Source organism: Dermacentor variabilis, chromosome 4, assembly GCF_050947875.1.
Source record: "Dermacentor variabilis isolate Ectoservices chromosome 4, ASM5094787v1, whole genome shotgun sequence".
Lineage (NCBI taxonomy): Eukaryota > Metazoa > Arthropoda > Arachnida > Ixodida > Ixodidae > Dermacentor > Dermacentor variabilis.
This window is the reverse complement of record NC_134571.1, coordinates 151,507,860-151,528,526: the sequence shown is the minus strand read 5'-3', so window position 1 is coordinate 151,528,526 and position 20,667 is coordinate 151,507,860. Positions and strand designations below refer to the sequence as shown.

Below are 20,667 nucleotides of genomic sequence, written 5' to 3'. Positions count from 1 at the left end.
CCGCCGTCGCTTGTAGTAATACTGTGAAATATTGAACTTCGATAAGTATGCAGGTTAGCCCTACGTCCTCCCAACGCGGACGCGACAGACAGATTAGAGCAACTTTACTGTCCATAGCAGTGCAATCCAACGTCAAAAAATAGACAGCGACCGCTAGTTTTAACGCAATAGCGTTAAGGAGCCATGTTGCGGAAAATTTGGCGTTGGCGTCCGGAGTTGGACGTCATTCCGGCACAAAAATTTGCGAACCACCCATACCCAGTTCGTTCATGTGACGCAAGGAATTTACTAAACAAATTAAATATCTCAAGCTAAAATACGTGAAAAATTTCACACTGTGACCCACACACAACCTACAGACATAACAGGTCTCGGATTGTAATTTGAATATACGAGAAAACATCATTCTCTTACGCGAAAACTCGAAGAAACCTCCTTTTCCAATGTTTCTACCATTCACAGACAAGCCGCGGCGTCCGCCATTTGCGGGCGCCTGCGCGCGGGTGTCTTGGGGGCTACGGAGTGGTGCACCCGGTTCCTTGCTATACCTGCCGCTGGTGTTCGCCTTCGTCGCACCGCGATCCATGAAGTAGGCTGCGTTTCTACCAAAAAGCCCGCCTTCGTACTTAGCGTTCGCGTTTACCAGTGTTTCCCGGTAAACATTACGGTTACATACGCTCCAGTTGCCGGGAAGCGTGAGAAACAGTCAGGGATCTTAGAATGCTATCGAGTTCCACGCTTAGAGGTGAAGCTTAAGCGTCCTGCAAATTTTCCTTTTTGCACTGGCAATGAAAGTGCAGGCAAGCGGTTGTTCGGTCAGTTAGACATTTCTGTTCACCCGCCTGGAAACACATTTTAATTTGAAGTTGTAAGTAATCGCCCAAACTATTCCCGAAGTGGTAATCTTTGGTGGGGTTAAGAACAGAGTGCTAGGCCTCAATCAGTGTGCTCGGGGTATCAAAGCAAACTAGAATATTGCACGCCAGCATACACGCCTTTTCCAATGGAAGTTGTTGCATATGCACTTAATGAGGAGAAGCAGTACGCGGCCGCAACAACCTTACAGATCTGCCGTTTCAATCAATATGATATATGAGGGGTAAAGGAAAACGTGAGGTTGCTACATTCATCGCCTTTAGCCGGTAGGACTGCCCACCTATTAAGAGGAAGCTTTAGCTCGGGTGCTCCTGTCTAACTACTTGTGAAAGGAGAAATCGTTTTTCTCGGAAGCCACTGCACCAAATTTGGCGAGGTTTGTTGCATTTAAAAGAAAAACTTAAAATCTAGTGGCTGCTGGTTTCGAATTTTTGAATAGTGTCATCAAATAGTTTATTAAAGTTTGCCAAAAATAAAACATTTCCAGAAAACGAAACTGTCAAGTTTACAACTCGGTAACTCGGCGACGAAAAATAATACCACAATTATGTTGCTTGCATCTAATGGTACATCCAAAGCGGACAAAATAGATGTGTTACACATGAATCTCAATAAAGTGGATAATGTGGAAATATAACTGTTGCAGAATGCTTGTAAACGACGTAATAAATTCACGTAAGATATAAAAGGACAAATCGAAATGGTACGCTTTCAATGATCTAGTGGGTGCCGTTTACAGTACAACGATATCTGCTTGTGATGTAGAGCTATTAATTTGCAAACTTCGTGCTTCTATTTTTCTCAAACTTTCGAATTTTTGAAATTTTTTTCTTCAAAAATTCAGGCCCTAAATTGAAATTCCACTTACTGCAGTAAATATACTTTAGCGTTCTCTTTGAAATACAACAAATGGCATTAAAATCGGTCCAGGTGTTATCTCAGAAAAATGATTCTGTGTGTTACATGCATTTGAATAGGCTGCGCCTGAGTTGGACCCGAGCTAATGCTACCTCTTAAGAGGCACCTACTGCGGCTAATTTACACAAGCACATCTTCCGCGTTTTGTACCTGAAACGCCTCCCATTCTGCGTTCTCAGTTTGTTCGTGTACACTGACAGGTTGTCATTAGATGACTTCTTCCAACTCCTTCTTAAAAGTTGTCATGATTCTCCTTCTAAACATATTCTCACTGCAAAAATCACTGCTGATCGTTGCGCTAGCCGTTTATATGTGTATGTGTGGGTTATCGCAATAGCTCATTTGAGCTGGTGATACCAAATGCACTACAGAGCCGAGTGTGGGGTACTTGTACATACGAGTACCTTATAAGAGGTTATCTTAAACTAAGTAATGATCAGTGTGAGCCCTAATTCATTATCCCCTAGCTAATAAATAAAACTAGTTTTATGGCTTCTGGCGAGTTCTCATTACTTTATTATTTCACCTGTTATGTTTCAGAATGAACATGTCCTACTGGGAAAAAAACACGTTGAAGCACAGTATTGGAGGCAAGTTGTTGCATTATCATCAAACAATGTTTGTTGTAGTTCTTTTTACCAGCGAAACAGAAAGCCTTTGCTCCGATTTTTGTTAGCCAAAATAAGACACATACAGGTAATTACAAATATACCTACTTTTCTACATACATTACATTATTTTTCCATATAGTCCCCACAACGGTAAAGACATTTTTCCCATCGCAGCACTAAATTTGAAATGCCTCTGTGCCATGTCGTCCGCGAGCGACGCCCATGGCATACCGAAACGTTCCTTGCCATGCAAATCTTCCCGGCTTTTTGCCAATTCACAACAACAACACCTAACACCTCTCAAAGCGAGACATCTTTCCCCATACGAGGGCTGCATTTCCCCGAGGATTTCGATCGGCATTCCTCCCGTGCTCCACAGAAAACGAATCACACTTCGTTACTCGTACGCCGTAGTCGTGTGAAGCACAACCGTCATCTTCAACAATTCACCGCAGCACAGTGCCGCCTAACTACTGGCAGAAAAGGCTGAGCCGGTCCAAGAAAGGTCCACCGCTGGGAATGGATATGTTGACTTCGCATTTATAGCCGCAATTTGGCTGAAAACATACAAGGCAAAGACGTTCTAATTCACCCGACATAACTCTTACAATGAAGAGAGGCTCTTAAGCAAACGAGTGTAATGTTTTTGAAACGCACAAAATAAGGCGAAAGCCTTAATTGGCTCATGGGTCGAATAATACGCTGTCCGGTGTTATGAAAAAATTGACTGTGTGGCGTTCACCCAGCCAAAAGTGATCGGGCCACCCCCGACCATTGGTCGAGTCTAACCTACGAGGTTTGGTCTTAGTTAAGGAGAAGTTATTTAAGGCACACTTAAGTAAGATAATTTAAGTCACTCCAACCAACCACCTTTGGCGCGAGAAAACAATAGAAAGTAACAATATATATATGTGTGTGCGTGTGTGTGTGTGTGTCTTTGTTAAAATAATGGGTAAAATCAGGCTGAGAGACGTTATATTATGAAAGAGCTATTATAGTAATTTTAGTAGGATGATTTATCGCCTGTTTTATTAGGAGAATGTGGGGTTTCAGTGGCATTCTAGGGATACTCCTAAACTTTCACACCCTTCCTGTAGTATTTCGCATAATTGCACAACTTAGGCTCCAAGGTTGATATCAGGGATAAGGTTGCGGGCACCGAAAGAAGACGTTGTCGCCACTTATTGTGGGGCTTGGTGCCTTGTGCGCAACGAGTTGATAATTGTAACATTGCGCCCGCCTGCCAAAAAATTTGATTCTCTCGCACTCTGTCCTGTAGTTTTTGAAATACAGTCTGGATCATATGTATGTTAATGTCATAGCCTTATTGTGCAGCCTACCACACTTTGAAGCTTCTGTGTACCACCATATGCCGGGATCAGGTTACTAGTCCACGATCATTTCACGACTTTTAAAATCTGTTTTCGGCACACTCCTGAATCTGGCTCCATTTTGTTTCACTGCTCCAGCTTCTAGATTATTTCTCTTCTTTCTCTCTCACATCTAATGGTTGAGCATTACGTTTCTTTTACTTACTAATTCACCCAGCATATCGCTCTTCGCATTCAGGCTTCGCATACCTCGCTGGTGCTTGTACCCAGTGGAGAGTGGGGATGACCGAAGAAAGAGTCGGAAGTTATTACGGCGTATTCGTCTTCGCACACGAGCTCGCGCACAGGTGAGAAAGAACGTTTCAACTCAATCTTCTATTATCCACGAACTAATACAACCAAGCAGCGTCCCCCTGCAAGTTTTGAGAACGCACATTCTACTCAAATTTAGTGAACTTGCTGAAGTTGAATTAATGTAGTGCGCCTAAACCAGTACGGGTTTCATATATAAGCATCGCGTGAAGCGCAACAAATTTGTTTTACACATGAACTCTTCGCAGTTTGTGAAAACGGATGTTTCATCGCTTCTGCAATCCTAGATTTTCAGAAGGCATTTGTTTTTGCCTCTCACGCACTGCTAAGGTCATAGCCAGGAAAATAACCAATAGGTAATTATTGAATTGAAAGCTTCCTTTAAACATTACGCAATTTGCGGCAGCTAATACTTTCGATTATCCTTTATCTCCAGCTATGCCGGGGGAACCGCAGGGTATTGTATTTGGTCCTCTTCTATTTTTAATTTTTACTAACGACCTGACGAAATTATTTCAATTATCTATTAGGCGATATGCTGACAAGTGCTTCATTTATCACGCAATATCTCCTCGCATTCATTTTACATTACTTATGTCGGACTTCAACGCTATCACAAGTATTACAATGCATGAGAAATGAATTTGAATGCTAAAATGTCTAAAGTAATGATAATATCGTGCAAACGGGCCCTTGTAACCCTCCTTTTTATAACATATGTTGGATGTTATATTAAGTAATTTATTATAAGTATCTGGAAGTTCACATAACTGTGCACCTTTCTTGGCAAAATTGGCGATAGGTTTCTTCCGCCATATCTTTTTAAGGACGCCGTCGTCTCTCAATTGCCATTAAATAAGCACTTTTAAGGTCCAAGCTCGAATATGAACGTGCTCTGAGGGATTCTAGTCAATAATTTCTTATTAACGAACTGTATTTGGCGCAAAGCGGTATTCTGCGTTTCAATTCATCAAATTATTTCCATTTTTCTAATATATCCTTAATGAAATACACTTTAACCTTCTCTTTCCTAGTTGCTGAGGAAATTGACCCGTTTATAAATCTTCCCCAATATTTTTCAATTTGCGTGCAATAAAAATATACTTCTTAGCGAGACAACTCGTTGGTTATATTACACCAACCAATGCCATAAAGTTTATGCCCCCTTTTTTTTCGCCACTCATAGCGTTTCGGTATTTAAACATGCCATTAAAGATTAGTGTATGTATCAATAGTTTATGGTGTGTACTTATTTTTTTCACCACACCATTCTGTAACTCGTTCTGACTTTGAAGTATGGAGATAATTAGGTCAGTAAATAAATAAATAAATAAATAAATAGGCTGCTCCTGGTATTGTCGCAGGGAGAAATTAGATTCTTGGAAACGTCTAACCACGTCTGTCGTCCTTTCGCAAGTAAATGCAGAGATTTAATTGAGCTAAAATCAAAAGCAAGAGCACTTTTAAGCAGTTGTCATGATTGCCTACATAGTAGCAGTGATGTTTAGGAACTATCGCGGGCATATATACTAATTTTAAAAGTACTGTTGTCCAATGTTTTCATATCAAAGATTCGGTGCATATCGAAGGAAACTTAAGCTATGTATTGCTTCATAATGATGTACGCAAGAAGACGAAATAGAATGTGGAATAAACTAAGACGAATCTGAAGGAAACAAAAAAAGATAATAATGCTTATATTCAGGTGGTTAAGCAATATGCACTAACCGAGCTATTGCTCTTGCAAAGCTATAAAAGAATAATGTCATTTTACTTATGAAACATTGCGCAAACCGCTTGGAGACGCTGCACACCTTCTGCAAGTGCATTTGATAGTGCCAACGGAATTGGATGTGTGAGAAAAATTTTTGTCGTGAATAAAAAGATGTGCAGTAAGCTTCTATCATAAATATAAGGGTTCAAGCATGTGCCTTCATTAGCGACCTAAGTGCACGTTATTTATCTACAGTTACCTTCAGACCAGTGCAGTAGCAGTGCATCTGTTGTTTGGATCGAATTTCTGGATCGTCGCTGAGCACCAGGCATTTTGGCTTCTCCAGAGCACTTACATAGGCGTTCAGTTATCGGGCCTTTGTTATAAATTTAGGTATTACGTCTCAATTTCATACGGCGGGCTATAGCGGGCATTTTGGAAGAGGACCTCGAATAATTTCAACCAGTTGGAGTTGTAAAATAGATAAGCAAAACATGTCACGAGAGCTTATGCTGTTGCACTCCCGTCAGTAGACGGATGCCGCATGTGTCAGTAGAACCCGCTACCCCATTCCTCTCTTTCTATACCCGAAATGAACCACACTTTAAAAAATGCAAGAAAAATAAATGAACAAAATTTACTAAGCAAACAATTCTGGGGAAGTTTCAACAACTTCAAGCTATGGGTGAATGCTTCAAATGTAGGAAAATCGAAGACAAAGTGCACGTATATTAGGAACCCGTAGGTGGGGCCTCACAATGTGACTGACAATCAACGAACCGAAATCAAGGGACACATTCAGATCGGGCACTTCGACAGTGCACAGACGCCAATATGTAGTATGAGCAAATTGCTGATGTGGAAGGTCTTAAATACATGCTCAGCTGTTTTCTTAAATTCCCCCACCGTCTCCAGTTTTGGGCACGACTCCTACAGTCATTTATAACGTCACACAGCTCAACTCAAGTGGTGGGGCAATAAGAAATACAACGAAGCTGAGACACCGATGGCAAAGTAAATTATAGGTGCACGAAGGTACTACGATGTCTGATGTAAAAATCGCGAACAAAAGTCTGTGGCAACAGCAACTTTTTTTAGTGCTGCATTACCTTTCTAATACGATTTCAAGTGCAGCCACCGTCCTACCGAAGGGAGTCTTTTGTTTGGAATGCAGGTTCCATGGTATTCACTCGCCTCGGGTTTGCTTGTTGTGGCCTAGAACACATGAACTAAATAGAATACATAAACACGCCGCAGAAGCGCATGCAACACCTCTCTCAAAATTACGTCACGCATAAATGCGTACAAGTATTGGCAGCACAACAAATTTGCATTTGCTCAGGCAACAGCCACGCGTCCTATGATCTACAGATCCAAAGAAATGCTTGGGTCCATCCACAGTAGTGGCAGGGATGGAAAAAATGCTTTATTAGGGTATCAGTCATACATATATATGCACCACACTTGCTTCGTGAAGTTTTTGATGTACGTCTGTTTTAAGGAGCAGCAAAAGAGGGAGTTGCTTTCCCCAGGAAATGTCGACTGGAGTCGAAAGAGAGTTCTTGCAGTTTTTGAGCTTTCAGAATGCCTGTGTTCCAGTGCCAGCATTTCAGATGTGTCTCCCTAGAGCCACATGGCGTCCCCGCTTCCCGTTTGCAGCATTTTTTGCAAGGCATCTTTAATCGCGGTTCTTCCTACCAGATGGAAGGTAGCCTGAAATTTCAAAAATTTCCTAGACCCTGAAACATACGTGTTCTTAGTGCCTATAGATCTTAGAAAAATATTTTAAATATATAACAATAAACGTCACGTAGGGTGCAATAATGAGGAATGTGTAGAACACTAAAACAAAGTAATTAAAAAGAGATGAATCAAGACGGGAAGGATAGACAACTTATAACGGAAAAAGCACCAGTTCTACAATCCTACACTAGAGGCAGGGCATGGGATTTCAGAAAATGGAAATGTGTATGCAAATGCAAAGCACATACGGAAGCGATTGGGCTTGAGTTTCCCATTAAAATCTTGTCTGAAAACAATTGACATCCTACCAATGAATGTTTTAAATTGGGCTCCCCTAAAATTTTAGTGCTCATAAGACATTGCTTCATGAAATAATGTGCCATTTTTTATTCACCTTTCTATTTTCAGCCTTGGGTGCGCACACGACGGAGACGCTGCTAGTTCTTGGCCTAATGGACACATTGGGTCGGCAGACTGCTCATACGACAAAGGCTTCATGATGAGTTATAAGTTCATCAAGCCAAATATGTACAAATTTTCGTCCTGCTGTCAGCGAGAAGTGATGAACATATACAAGTACGAATATTTAAAACATCAGATGATTGACAGATTTGTGAGGTTAACTTATTCTGCTTTTTCAGCCGCCCCACATATGGATGTTTAAGTGTGAAAAACGCCTTAAAAACAGGACTCCATTCAAGCAAGTTTCCTGGGGAGGTTTCAAGTCGCGAAACGTACTGTAAGATGGTTTACAGAAGTTACAGCTATGTAAAAGCAGATAAGGTGAGTGGCTTTCATTTACTAATAACAGGAAATTGAAAAGCTTGCAGTGCAGTCTTAGCTTTATATTCTAAAAAAAAGATGTGAGGGGTACCGCTATATTTAAGCTTATAGGGATGCGTTGCTGGCGGAAGTCACAGTCTATGCGCTGTTAATACAATGGCGTTGCTTGTCGACTGATTACACAAAATGATTTATAAACTTTATTATGCTTCAAGTTCACTCTTTCTAATGGCTACATTGAAAACTAGATACTAGATGTACCGATATAGGAAAAAAAGGATACCCTAAAAGGCTACGTACTCAGGAATGCCATTTGTAGATTTCAGATACGTTCCCCAAACAGTATATGCGTAGAAGGAGCGCTGTTGAGAATTTTCGCGCGTTTAAACTGCCTAAATAACTGGATATTTTTCATTATCGCTCTAAAGACGAGGATGAAAGGAACACAAACGACGGGTCTGGCGCTACTTACAATAGGCGTTTATTTCAAACGATCTTCAATTTAGGCACTGTTCATCAGGTACCTCATGCACTCACCATCATCTAAACAGAATATTGCATACGTCGATGAGTTCATGTGCCTGGATATCTCAAAAGAAACGTCACTTATTCCTGAAAAGGCAAAATGGCCAGGTGGTGAATTTGCCACCTGCCTTCTTTACAAAACACGCTTGAACTATTTCTCGCTCTTTTTTAGAGCGAAGCTATATATGGGGAGAGGGTGCTAGCCAATTCGTCTCTCCGTCCCTCTGTCGCCTGTAAGCCGAAAACCCCTCCGGCGCAACCCCATGCACATGTGCGAAAAAGAAAAAGAAAAGTGGCTGTGGTTTAACTCAGTTATGCCTGGGTGTGCGTAGTGAGAGTTACGGTTAACTTTATTGTTTAGCTTGGTTCTCTCTATGGTTACATCTTTATCATTCAGCTTCGTACGTCTGATGGTTTAGGTTCGGTTGTTACCTCTGGTTAAGTTATGGTTACATTAAAGACTAGATATTTTTAATGTGTAACGCATTTATTTTCAAAGTCTTCATCTTGTTCGTTCTCAATTGCCACAAAGATGGCCCGATGGTCGGTGAAGTAGCAAGCAGCCGTCTCAATGGCTCCGAAACAGTACTTTAAGGCCAAGTTTTGACTCTGGTAAACTAGGTCGATCGTGGTTCCACAATGTGTAATCTGCATGTTAGGGTCACTGGCGAGATCCAGGTTGAACTCACCTTTAGGTGGAACGTTAAGCGAGTCGGGAGTCCGGTTAAAGTCTTCTGCCACGACACACACTTCCTCGGCAATTTCATGCTTTGGGATACAGGTTGTCCACTACTTCAATGGTTTCCTGGGTGGAGTTGCTTGGTGACGCGTACAGCGCTTCAACGACCAGACCGTTTTCTACCAGCCGGACGGCACATGCTTCAGCGTTGGCAACTCCTATGGTAGGCAACCGAGTGGCGGCGATTCCTTCTTTAACTTGAATTACGAAGGAATAGCGCCAACGAAGACGATCACAAGTGGGGAGAACGACACAGGACAAGCGCCAACTTCATCTATCTTTATTCACCGAAAAATCAGCAAATATAAGAAAAATCACAGACATGCGCACAATGACCATATAGCATCATCTGCCAAACCGTTCAAGATAGGACATTTCGCTTTTGAAGAGGGTGACGGAAGTATCACTAACACAGTTTTTTCCTCTTTTCTTTATATGGAAGGCTTCCAAAACCTCACGCGCCTTTGTTTCCCTGCTTCTGCCAACAATCTTTATCTCTCTGAACCGTGGCTCACACTTCCTGCAGTACTGGCATTGTTTTCGTGGCGAATGTTCTGCGGCTCGGTCTGCAAGAAGTGTGAACCACGGTTCAGAGAGACAAAGATTCTTGGCAGAAGCAGGGAAACAAAGGCACGTGAGGTTTTGGAAGCCTTCCATATAAAGAAAAGAGGAAAAAACTGTGTTAGTGATACTTCCGTGACCCTCTTCAAAGGCGAAATGTCCTATCTTGAACGGTTTGGCAGACGATGCATTATGGCCATTGTGCGCTTGTCTGTGATTTTTCTTATATTTGCTGAATTTTCGGTGAATAAAGATAGATGAAGTTGGCGCTTGTCCTGTGTCGCTCACCCCACTTGTGATCGTCTTCGTTGGCGCTGTTCCTTCGTAATTCAAGTATGCACCATCTAGCCCAAATGAATGTTGTCCTGAACTATCCTTCTTTAACGTAGACGCAGACTCCGGCGTTCTTGTTAGGTTCAAGACGAGTGACATGAGCCACCGTATTAAAGCCAGCGATTGTGACGGTTTGAAATCCCAATGCATGGCCAACCTCTGTAAAGACGAGTATATCAGCGTTGATTAGCAGGAGGTCTAGGCAAACGTCCGCTTTGTGGCAAACGAGCGACCTGACGTTTAGCAGGGCTACGGGGTAACCCGTGGCGGGGTTTGTTAGCAGAGCTTCACAGCGAGCGTATGCCGTATCGAGGCCGTGCTTGTCGAGGCGCTCAAACTCTGACATCAAGGCCCTATTCGGGTTGTCAACGTGGTGGTAAAACCGATGTCTTGGTGGGCGTTAGTCAGATATAGTCCTTGATGCTGGTCACACGCCTCAGTGCCAGACTAACTTTTGCGGGCGGGCTTTGGCGTAATCATAAACGACTGCGTCAAACGTCCCGCCTTCAGATTTGTGGATGGTCATGGCACTGGTCGGTACTAGCGGAAACTGCGTGTGTTTGACCTACACGTGTCTAAACGTCTTGCCTTTCATGACGAAGGACAAGGTTATAGGGTCTATGGGAACCCACGAGGCGTATCATCTGACTCCCGACCGGTAACTCAATTAGGCTTTAGTCAGCGTTCCCACACCGCTAGGGCACTCTAGCCTAACCCTCTTGGGTGTGTGGTCTATGTCGAGCTGTACTTACATTAACGTGCCGACCATGCTGTTGGTCAGGACATCTGTGACGTCAATGTTCTTTACCAGCTTGTATGGCCACTTCAGGCAGATCGTCACCACCGACGGCAAGTTACCGCTCTCTACACGGCTAAGCTCATCGATCCATCCAAGCGCCTCGCACTCTTCCTGCCTGCTGCGATGACCGGTGGCCATGTGTATGGCTGGATTGTCATAATTAAGCTGGCAAGACTCGGTGACCAACTTGTTTTAATCGTCGACATCTTTGATGCGAAAGAAGAGGCGGACGGCCATGGGGCACTCGGTCGCCGCCTCTACGTGCGTGACAGACCGTTCAGACAACGTAAGAATTTCGGCACCGTCCAACTGTTTACGGTCACGAATCTTGGTGAGAATAGATGAGAAGACGGCGTCGCTTTGCCTAAGCACCTCTGTTAGGGGGTAGTAGGAGAGATGGCGCCATGGGAGCGCAGACGTGTTGTATACGCTACCTCCGCTTCATGGTCTCTTGTAAACCTCACTGGCTTGCACCGGTGGTAGCTGCCTCAAGTGCCCTCAGAAGATTACGTCAAACCCTGCAAACCGTTCTGTCATCCGCGAAGGTCTGATTTCTCTCAGTCGAATATCCACTTTTCTCAGCAGATCAGACGACAGCATGCTCACCTCATCCACAAGGATACATCTCACATTGCCAGACAGCACCCGAAACGTGGTCAAGTCCCTGGACGACAACCCCTTACCCTCCCGCGTGTTCGTCATGACTATTTTAAAGGCCGAATGCACGGTCACCCCGTTCAGGGCGGCGGCCGCCTTTCTGGTTGTTGCACAGGCCACGTACGCGTTCATTGCACTGCTTTCCTGACAGTCTCCGTACGATATCGTCCGATTGCAACAGTACCGGTTGTACGCATCTATGACTAGCTTCAGTGTAAATGTCTTGCGACAGTTAGACAGTCCGGTAAAAAAAATCTGCAGCGGTTTGGCAGTCTTGTCAGTCGCGCGGTGTATCATTTCTCGCAGCAATACCGCCTGCTTATCCTTTAGCATGCTCATTTTCTCGTAGAAGTCAGCCAGCGGCATGACTTCATCTCTTCGACAACGCATTGTCGTCCAGATTGTCAGCCTCGTCGCGAAAGGACAAGTATAGCATGACGTGTTCTCGCTTCGAGTTTACCGGATCGTCGGCGCTATAGTTTCGGCATCTGAGAATCGCCGGTTTCTGTCGCTTCTGCAGTCTCACTGGATTGTACTACACCATGAGTACGGCGTACGTGAGTGCCTCCCTTTCAGGAGGCCGTTTGACGGGATTCTTGTGCCAAATGTCAGAACTGGTAGGCAGGACCTCTCTTGCTCCATGCCAGCCTTCATCTTACGGCTCCGATGGCGTTCCTCCGGCCAGTGAGTGTTTACGTAAATGACGTCACGACGCGTTAGAGACATGTCAAACAGGCGAAAAAATCAAGGCGCTCCCATCGCCAACATTTCGTTGGAGTTCAGCATGTTTACTCCGAGCTGTAGCATTGCGGTTTCAAATGACAGTTGAGCCTCCGTATGTTCGTCGATCAAGGCATTGATGGCTCTGCCCTAATTGGAAAAACCGCGGTTAACCTTGTTGACGTACTGCACGGCGTATGACGCACAGGCGTAAACATCATGTATGACCTGCTTGCCCATGTTGTAGTTGAGCGCAGAAGCTATCCAGAGGTCGAACTGCTTCACCTTAGTCTGATCTAGCCCCCTCTTGATCAGCAGCGCCGTACTGGCCAACCCACTGCTAATCACCTCCTCGTGCTCGTCATACCCACGTATCCCGTGGTATTCTCACATCTTGTCAAACGACGGATACTCCGTAGTGTGCAAAGCCTATTATAACGTTTCGTGTTTCTTCTTGAGAAAGCGGTATCGCTTCAACCCGGCCTCGTCGTCGTCGGTTTGCGGACGGCTGCAGCGGAGTGAGTACCTTTGTTCTCAGCATCGCCCAGTACGGAGCGTGAAACCGACACTTTGTCCGCCCGCCCTTGTAACACGTGTGTGTATGTTGGTGTTTCTGGCATCTCGGCCGTTCCAAGACGTCATGGTTGACACACCGTAAGTGTTCGGCCATGGCCACGGTCTTTGGCATGAAGTCATTGTCGACTTCGTCATCGGGGGCGTGATTCAACCAGAGAAGCAGATGAGCGTGAGAGCTTCCTCGGTGCTGAAACTCAATCCGTTTGAAACTCTCAGCTACGTGGTAAGGCTTAAACAGGCTGGTGCGGGAGTTTTGCAGCACCTTCATTAGTACTCTAACCATATGTTCAAAGTATAAGGGACATGTGGCTGGGTCATTGTTTACCAGTGCAGCTGCATACTGTTGGTTCATTTCACGCTCATCAATCCACAAATCACTGCGCCTCAGCCGCAGTTTATCGAGCAGGTGAAGCAGCACTAACACAGTCGGCTTACTGAGCTGGCGAATCATGGCGAACAGCTCACTCTTTCTCTTGTGCCAGTACTGAACGGTGTTGGGAACGTCCTACATAAATCACATGTCCTATTCAATCGACTGCTGGGCCTTCGAAGGAACTTGAACGTCTTCCCTGGTCAGACTGTGGGTCGTATCGTTGTTCCAATGCATCATCGTCATCTGAAACGAGACCCGATGACGTAACGCCTTCATGGTCATGTACAGTACGCGTAACGGCAAAGCGCCTCGTCTGTCTTATCGTTGGATTTCGCTGGAGACAATGGTGAACGGTATAGGTCTAGCCTCGGGGGCGATACACCGGACCAGACCCAAGTAAATCTGAGGGAAAGACAGCTATTCTGCGTGGTTGTTATACAGTATGCTCAATGGCCCCTTACCCTCCCCGGTGCCATGGTCAAGACCGCGTCCTCATCATGCCCTAAACTGTTCTGGTCAAGCGTCAGCGCGGTCGCAACTTTCATCGGATCTATCAAGTCAGTCAAGTCGGAGCAAGCCTCAAACGTTCCTCTCCTCGTCAGATTCAACGGACTCCCAGTAAATCTTCTCCAGCCTCGCTTCGTCGATGCTTATACCGCAGTGTTTGTAGAGCAGCACGTCTCGAAGCACTTTCCCCAAGGGCCAAGCACACCACGCGATACCACGTTTGACAAGCAAATCGTTTTGGCAAACATGCGTCTCTTTATGTTTACCACTATCACCTTATCATTTCCTAAGGAGCAGAGTAACTGTCCCAGCGTCTCGTCGGTGTCGACCAGCACGTTCACCACAGATCCCTTGATGCCAAACTGCCTGTTTCTCTAGTTCACGAGGCGTCGGATCTGAACGAAGGGGATGCGTGGCGAAATCAAACGTTTCGACACGTCGTTCAGCACAGGTAGACCCAGTGGCATCGATGGGTAACGACACCCATTGATCGCGGGATCTTCTGTTTCTGTAGAAAGTTCCGACACGTAGCCCAAACACCCGCCACGGGTCCTCCTTCCTCATCTCAATCAGCTAGGCCTAAGCCAAGTGCTTCACGCATTGCGCTGGTCACCGGGCTCAAATCTCGCATATGCTAAAGTCTTTCACAAACGTCACCCGCAAATCCAAACGGATTGTCTGTAAAGTCCATTTGGAACGGGCACGTCGCAGTTGAACATTCAGCCAGCCGAATCATATGGTCCATGCCACGGGAGTCTTCCCGTCCTCCAATTGCGTTGTATGGGGAGCGAGGCAAGCTGCTCTCCGAGCTGCATCACTCTACCGTCTCCGTTCGATACACCAAGCACGTTCTTCTTTTGTCTCCTCAGCTTTATGCCTCCTCCTGGCTTCATTCCGTCGTTGATCCGCGGCCCTCCCTAGCACGAGATGCCGAACTAGACGACGAACCATCATCTGAATCCACTCGCCTGGCCGCTTCGTACTTACGAAGCTTCTCGAGGCGTGCGGCTCGTTCTTCCTCCGTCTCATCGGCTTGCAGCCTCCTCTTGGTTTCGTTCAGACGACGAAGCCTAGATTGTTTCAGTTTTTCCGACTCACTTTCCATATCTGCTGACGAATCCCATCAAGCTACCCCTTGTATATATTAGATGCAACGCCGGCTCCTCCTCTGTTGTTGCAACGCGGTTTCACCGGCTCCTCCTCTGACGTCATACCAGATGGCACGACGAGCGGCGCTGCCACCTGCGGTGCTTGCTAGGCAACGGCTCAGCTCGCGGTGAGGCGAGCCGAGCGAAACAGCGATAATAAGTTCAGATACCGCTCTATTCAAAACAATAAAAAGTTATAGATTGTAGCATGTCCTGCTCCGACAAGTGACTCTCGTCTCTGTTCTGAGGAACCCTAAAAAAGCAGAGGGAGCACTTTTCAATTAAACGCCTTGACTACGCGCTACAAGGGAGCAGGTAACAATTCCTGAAATTGAGTAGGCATTGAATTGAGGCCAGAGCAGTGTACAAATTGTGTACACTGTACATTATTTGTACACAGTGTACAAATACGTCGATGCTCTATGGACCATCTTTTTCACATTCTTTTGTAATTTTGCCTATTTCGTTAACCAAGCTGTTTAAAAAAAATCACACTGCATGATTGTACTATTATACGCACGATGTTTGCTCTTCAAAGCCCACACAATTGAGGACCGTAGGGTGTAAAATTGTTTACTAGGAAGCTATAATGCAAAACTATTACAACCTTTTCTATTCCAATTCTGTAATCAGCCTTTCGCGATTGATCAAACGCTATTTTGGACCACCCCCACTTCACCTGTTTTTTATGCGAGTTCACGAAAACCGCAAGAGCTCCTCATCTGAAATGACGTGTACACACTGATTATGTAACGATTTGACCAAACAAAAAAAAAGATGTTATTTCTGATTCGACGCCTTTTCGCCATCAGCCTCTGCCTATTGGTCAAAGGTTTTCGGGCTGCGCCCACTTCCCCTGCCTTTCACGTGACGTCACATAACCGCAAGAACTCACCGCGTCAGAGTGACGTGTATGCATTAATGATGCATTAATATACCGAACAAAACTGGGTTTTCTTCTGAATAGCCGCAGGCTGCCCCTTCACGAACTGAATAAAAGATGGCGGCTGCCGATCGTTCGTGCACTGGCTACTCGCACCTGACGGAGAGCATCGGTTTATTTGCGTATAATAAAACTTTTTTGCCTGCCCGTGCAAAGTTTTCGAGCACTTTCGGCGCGCTTGCGACATCGTTCTGCCAACTCTTCTTTGCTGAGGATCCGTTTTAGCGTCGTTCGTAAGTTTCCGTTGCACGCCACCGCTATTTTCGATCAGCCACTGCAAGCTAAGAAAAAACGGAGCAATCGCAGGCGCCGGCACCACCCTCTTAATACGGTTATCAACTTTCAGTGCAGGGGCTCGGCCCCTTCAAGTACCTCTCCACTTGAGCGTGCTCCTCGCCTCCTGTCAACCAATTAGATAAGACAACCTGCGAAGTGCAGGCAATGTTATTTGTTTTGCAAGCAAACAAAAGTGACCTCCTATGAACGAGGAGAGCATTTGATTGGTCTGTTCAGACTACCCTGACGGCGACCGCCCACTGCTTGCTTCGGCGGTTACGCAAATTTGACGTCAGCAGATTGGAATAAAAACATATTGAAATAGTTTAACGTTATTGGGCCCCTGTACCATATTCGATTTATTCTTTTTCTTTCCGTAATGACCTTAGGTATCCTTAGAGGGGCCACCCTATAGATTTTGTTTCTGAAGAATCGTCCTTCATAAATAACTGTCGCGTGTTCTCATTTATTTGTTCAGACGTACAACATGAGTCGGTGCATAGTAAGGTGCTTCATTAACCGTAATGGAGATAACATGCTCATCGGTGCTGTCGATGGCGTGCATTGCGGCCCCAAAAAGGTGAGTCAAAGTTTACGATATTACGAGGGTAACCATTATTACATAAGAAATTTCGCATTTACGTTTGTCTCTCATTCTACACGCACTCGTACAGGTACTTTTATAGACTGCACAGACAAAACGAACTACATATATTTCGCACATTTTGCTGAAGTGTTTATAGATGCAAATGTAGAAAATAATTACAGATAAATTGTTGGAAGCTGCTCAGAACCGTGCCGCTCGTTTTATCCTTCACAACTATGACCGCAGATCAAGTGTCGCACTAATGAAAAACACTTTGTCACTACCATTACTTTCATTGGGCAGAAAAATGTCACGACTCTGTCTTTTTTTTAAGATCTATAATCTGAATCCTGTTTTGAAAAACGCATTGCTTCTTCCACCCACCTATGTTTCATCGCGCATTGACCATCCACGCAAAGTGGGCGTTCCACCTTGTCATACTGCCGCTCGCTTAACTTCTTTCATTCTAACTACGTCATCCGAGTGGAATCACTTTCCAGCAGATGTGGCACTCGCCGACGATCTCGAGCATTTTAGAATAAGTTAGGTGTCTGCATTTCTTCTTCATGACAGGTGTGCCCTTCGTTTCATGGTCCCTCACGAACTCTGTGTTGCCGATTTCCAGTTTGCCTTGTTAGTTCTTGTTTTATCTTCTCGTTTTTTTAGGCTTCCATGGATGTGCACAATTGCTGAAATCTATAAATCTGTGAAATCTGTAAAACTAGTGCAGTAAGCTATGTAATGCTCGTTATGCAATCCTATGCTACAATGCAATGATATGTAAGGTTGTGACCCATGAATGTATTTAAATTTATTGTTATCTCTGTTATTGTATGTCTTGTTCCACTCCCCTCAATAATGTCCGCAGGGCTATGAGGATATTTGAAATAAATAAATAGATAAATTGTGCTCAAAACAGGTAATCGCGCTCTGGGTGCACGATCTCACGGGAGTACCAAAAACGAACTACATCAATTGGCTCTATCATAAGAAGCCAACAGACACTGACACGAAGGACAACATAGGGGAAATTACTTGTGCTTAATACATGAAATAAAAAAAAAACGCGAAGTTAGTGGAAATGAATGTCGATGAAAAAACAACCTGCAGAAAGTAGGGAATGATCCCACAACTTTTACATTACGCCTGCGATGCTCTACCAATAGAGCTACCGCGGCGCCGTTTGCCCATCCACTTTCTTGGGCATTTATGCTCCCTGGGAGTGTTAGCCAGCGCCAGCACTCACAGACCTTGGCGGCGGACGTGGAACATCCTTTCTGCCGCAGGCGTCACGAGAAGGTGATTTTTTTTTGGGGGGTGAATGCAATCGGTCTGTAAACGCACACATGGTTCCTGAAGTCATCAATGTTACCGGATTCAAGAACTTCGTTATGTAATAAACGAGAACAAAGGAGGTTAACTGAGGGGCCCGAGATTTATTAGCCATACCATAAGAAGCCAACAAACGCTGACACCACTGACAACATAGGGGAAATTACTTGCGCTTAATAAACGAAGTAAATCGTAAATTAATGGAAATCAAAGCGGATGAAAAAACTTCCCGCAAGTGGGGACCGATCCCACATCTTTCGCATTACACGTGCGATGCTCTATCAATTGAGCTACAGCGGTGCCGCTTTCCCATCCACACTTGGGTATTTATGTTTCCGGGTAGAACCCCGGGAGTGTTAGTCAGCGCCACCCCTCACAGACCTTGGCGGCGGATGTGGAACATCCTTTCAGCAAGTGGGATCGTTTTGCAATAGGGATGTGAACATCCTTTCACAAGTGGGATCGTTCCCATCTTGCGGCAAGTTGTTTTTTCACCTAAGCATTGTGCAAGCTCAGCATTGTGCACAACATAACACCGAGTGATGCCAGTCGCAGATCTGTCAATTTGTTTTTGTCTTACGAAACCGCGCCTTTTATCCAAACCCCGCGATATGGACGACCAAATACGAAAACTGGTCATCTTTGTTATCAGATTTGAGAGGATGCCCCTTAAGTCGGTCACAAACACCATCATTCGGTCTGGCAGATATGAACGTTCCCATACGTCATTGGATTTGATTATACATTCCTCATCAAGCATTTAATGAAGGGGCATTACAATGAGAGAAAGCTGAGCTAGTTGGTAAGGATTCATTATGCAAAAAGGTGAGGCGTGCAGATAGGACACAAGAGAAGTGGAAAATGCCAACGCCGACTATCAACTGAAGGGAGCACTGAGGCGAAAAAAAGAAAGAAGACACAACACTCCTGCGCAAGATCTGGAATGGTATCATCACGCGTCAGTCGGGTACATGTGCCGGTCTACGCGAGAGATAGCTGTTAAGGCCCCTAATCTCTTCCTTATGTAAAGTAATCGAAGGCTGACTCACGCACGCACTTCCACCATTATAGATATGCCATGCCTCTACCATAAGACGCGTATCTTCATTCTTGTGCCCATACAATATTGCGCATTCATCTAACTCTGGCGTGCAATTAAAATCTTCGCAATGTAGGGAAAGACCGGTGCATCGCCTTCTAAGCTTTCATTACTAAAGAAAGCATGTCAGTATCTCGATAGGCCAGGCGTCAATTGTTTTATAGAGACAGAGCTTGAGTTTCTGCAGGATTGCACCTGAAACGCGTGAGAGTTCTAACTGATACGGCTTCGCACTTCCGCTCAAAGAAGTGCCTCTCGAGAGAGCTTATGAATAGACAGTCCATTGGCAGTAGCAAACAGTTCGTTGTATCTTGTCCTCGTGTGTTGAGTATGTCTTAGATGTGCGATTAGTTTTACAGTCAACATTACATACCATGTTTTATGACATGTTATATTGTCTTTCTGTCACGAATATTGAAGACAATAGGGCAAACTATTTTGAAATATTTATCAACTGCTTTTTTTATTTTCAGGTTTGTGTGCTTGGCAATTGCACCTCAAAGCCAACTATTGACAAAGCGGAATGATACATTAGCAAGACCATTTACGTAAGCCTCATTTATCAGTAACTGCAGAAACTAACATGTTTTTGAGGCAACACCAAACCTTCGTACATTTCTTGAAACCACCAGCATGCGTAAAATGCAAGATATGTATCGGGGAAATATTCAGCAAGCTGCAATATATAAGAAGACAATTGTACTGTGTTTGCATGGAGGGATTTATTGGCTCAGTAAATTTTTTTTTTTGATGCTCTAAATCAGCGTTTTGTCTACTTTTCGCATCTGGGTAGAGCGTATCTTAAATCTGAAGCGAGCCAACCTGATGCCACAACAATAAAAGCCGAAAAGCATATTGGCACCCCTTGGGAGTAGAGATCTTCATCATCAAAAGTCCATTTTTATGTCCGCTGCAGGAGGAACTCCTCTTCCAGCGATCTCCATTTTCCTCTGTCTTGCGCTAATGCATTCCAATTTGCGCCCTCAAATTTGCGAATTTATTCACTCAGCCTAAGTTTCCGCCGTCCTCGACGGCGCTTCCTTTCCCTTGGCTCCCATTCTGTAACGTCAATGGTCCAACGTTTATCTATTCTACATATTACTTGCCTACTAAGCTCCGTTTGCCCCCCTTGATGTCAAATAAAATCTCGCCTGTCACCGTTTGCTCTCTTTCACGCCGCTCTCTTCTTATCTCTTAACGTAGCG

The 20,667-nt window shown here is 44.6% G+C and overlaps 1 protein-coding gene across 1 annotated transcript in view; it reads left to right on the top strand.

Moving 5' to 3' along the window:
• LOC142579897 (venom metalloproteinase BumaMPs1-like) overlaps positions 1-20,222 on the top strand; it is a 61,971-nt gene extending 41,749 nt beyond the window's left edge. Inside the window, exons 9-14 of the mRNA XM_075690569.1 lie at positions 2,335-2,384; positions 3,975-4,083; positions 7,914-8,081; positions 8,147-8,288; positions 16,924-17,025; positions 19,936-20,222. Coding sequence (XP_075546684.1) covers positions 2,335-2,384; positions 3,975-4,083; positions 7,914-8,081; positions 8,147-8,288; positions 16,924-17,025; positions 19,936-19,989 — 625 coding nt within the window. The 3' untranslated portion in view covers positions 19,990-20,222. The remainder of the gene's footprint in view (positions 1-2,334; positions 2,385-3,974; positions 4,084-7,913; positions 8,082-8,146; positions 8,289-16,923; positions 17,026-19,935) is intronic.
• The last annotated feature ends 445 nt before the right edge of the window (positions 20,223-20,667 follow it).